The sequence below is a fragment of the Suricata suricatta genome, chromosome 14 (assembly GCF_006229205.1).
Source record: "Suricata suricatta isolate VVHF042 chromosome 14, meerkat_22Aug2017_6uvM2_HiC, whole genome shotgun sequence".
Lineage (NCBI taxonomy): Eukaryota > Metazoa > Chordata > Mammalia > Carnivora > Herpestidae > Suricata > Suricata suricatta.
In genome coordinates this window covers 616097-617266 of record NC_043713.1, presented here as the reverse complement: position 1 = coordinate 617266, position 1170 = coordinate 616097, and the positions used below count along the sequence as shown (strand labels likewise).

General features: G+C 69.7%; 1 protein-coding gene across 1 annotated transcript in view; it reads left to right on the top strand.

The window, feature by feature from the left end:
• Positions 1 to 723: 723 nt before the first annotated feature.
• The window catches only part of NFATC1 (nuclear factor of activated T cells 1), a gene marked incomplete at its 5' end in the record, with an annotated part of 41101 nt that continues 40654 nt past the window's right edge, over positions 724 to 1170 (top strand). Inside the window, one exon of the mRNA XM_029922753.1 lies at positions 724 to 888. Coding sequence (XP_029778613.1) covers positions 724 to 888 — 165 coding nt within the window. The remainder of the gene's footprint in view (positions 889 to 1170) is intronic.

Sequence of the window (1170 nt, the reverse complement as noted above, 5' to 3'; positions counted from 1 at the left end):
GCGGGCAGAGCCTCAGAAGTGGGCTGTGGTTGGAGAGCGGCGGCCGGGGGGCCAGACCCTGGCCGTGCGAGGACGTAGGGGCCAGCGCGCGTGGCCTGAAGCTTCTCACAGCTGCGCGTCGTCTTCCTAAGGGGCCAGGCCCTGGACGTGCCTCGTGGGGAGAGCGGGCCCGGTTTCGAAGGCCCAGTCGCCTCCTCTGCAGACGTCTCCGCTTCCAAACCTACGAGATGGGGCTGTTGAAGCAGCGCCTGGGCCACGAGGAGACAGCGTGGCTCCGTGGCTCTTCGGCCAGGATCTAGCAAGTGCCACCCCCCTGCCAGTGCTCAGTGCCCTCTCCTCTCCTGGGTCTGAAGGAGGAGTTCATCTGTGCGGGCTCGTCTTCCTGTGCCGGACAACCCGGGGCCCGGGGGCCGCCGCCAGCCAGTGAGAAGGCCAGGGGAGGGGCCGGGCTTCCCGGTCCTGCGTCAGGCTCGCACCTCGGTGGCTTTGAGAGGATCTTCCGTTAGTTCTGGAACCCGTCGTGTTAGGGCGGGTGACTCGCTCACGTCGCCGTCGTGAAGGGAGGGGGGAATCCTAAGGTCGACGACGTTTGCCTCTCATCCAGAACCTTGTCTTGAGACCGTGGCCGTGCGTCGGGGTCACGTAACCGCGGCCTGACAGAGGCGTGGCGCTGACTGAGGGGGCGTCGGCCGTGGCGCGGGTGTCTGACGGCCTGTGTTCCCTTGCAGCCCGGCCCTCCCCGCCCTGGACTGGCAGCTGCCGGCGCGCTCGGGACCCTACGAGCTCCGGATCGAGGTGCAGCCCAAGCCCCACCACAGAGCCCACTACGAGACGGAGGGCAGCCGGGGGGCCGTGAAGGCGTCGGCCGGAGGACACCCCAGCGTGCAGGTACGGTCCGCTCGCTGCGGGACGCGTGGGAGCCCCACGTGGCCCCTGGCCGCCGCGCCTGGTGAGACGGACTGCTTCTCTGCTTCTCTCCTGAAATCCGTTGTCCTCTCCGGGCGCTTTCCCCTGAGCGCACGAAGGGCTGCCTCTCTCCTCGCACCGCCGCTCTGAGCTCAGAGCCCGCTCTCAGCAGCTCGGGCTGTGGATTCCCTTCAGGACTTCCCAGGGACGCGGGGCAGGAGCCGGTCCGGGAGGGGCCGGCCTGGGCGGGGGCCGGCGCGGCGG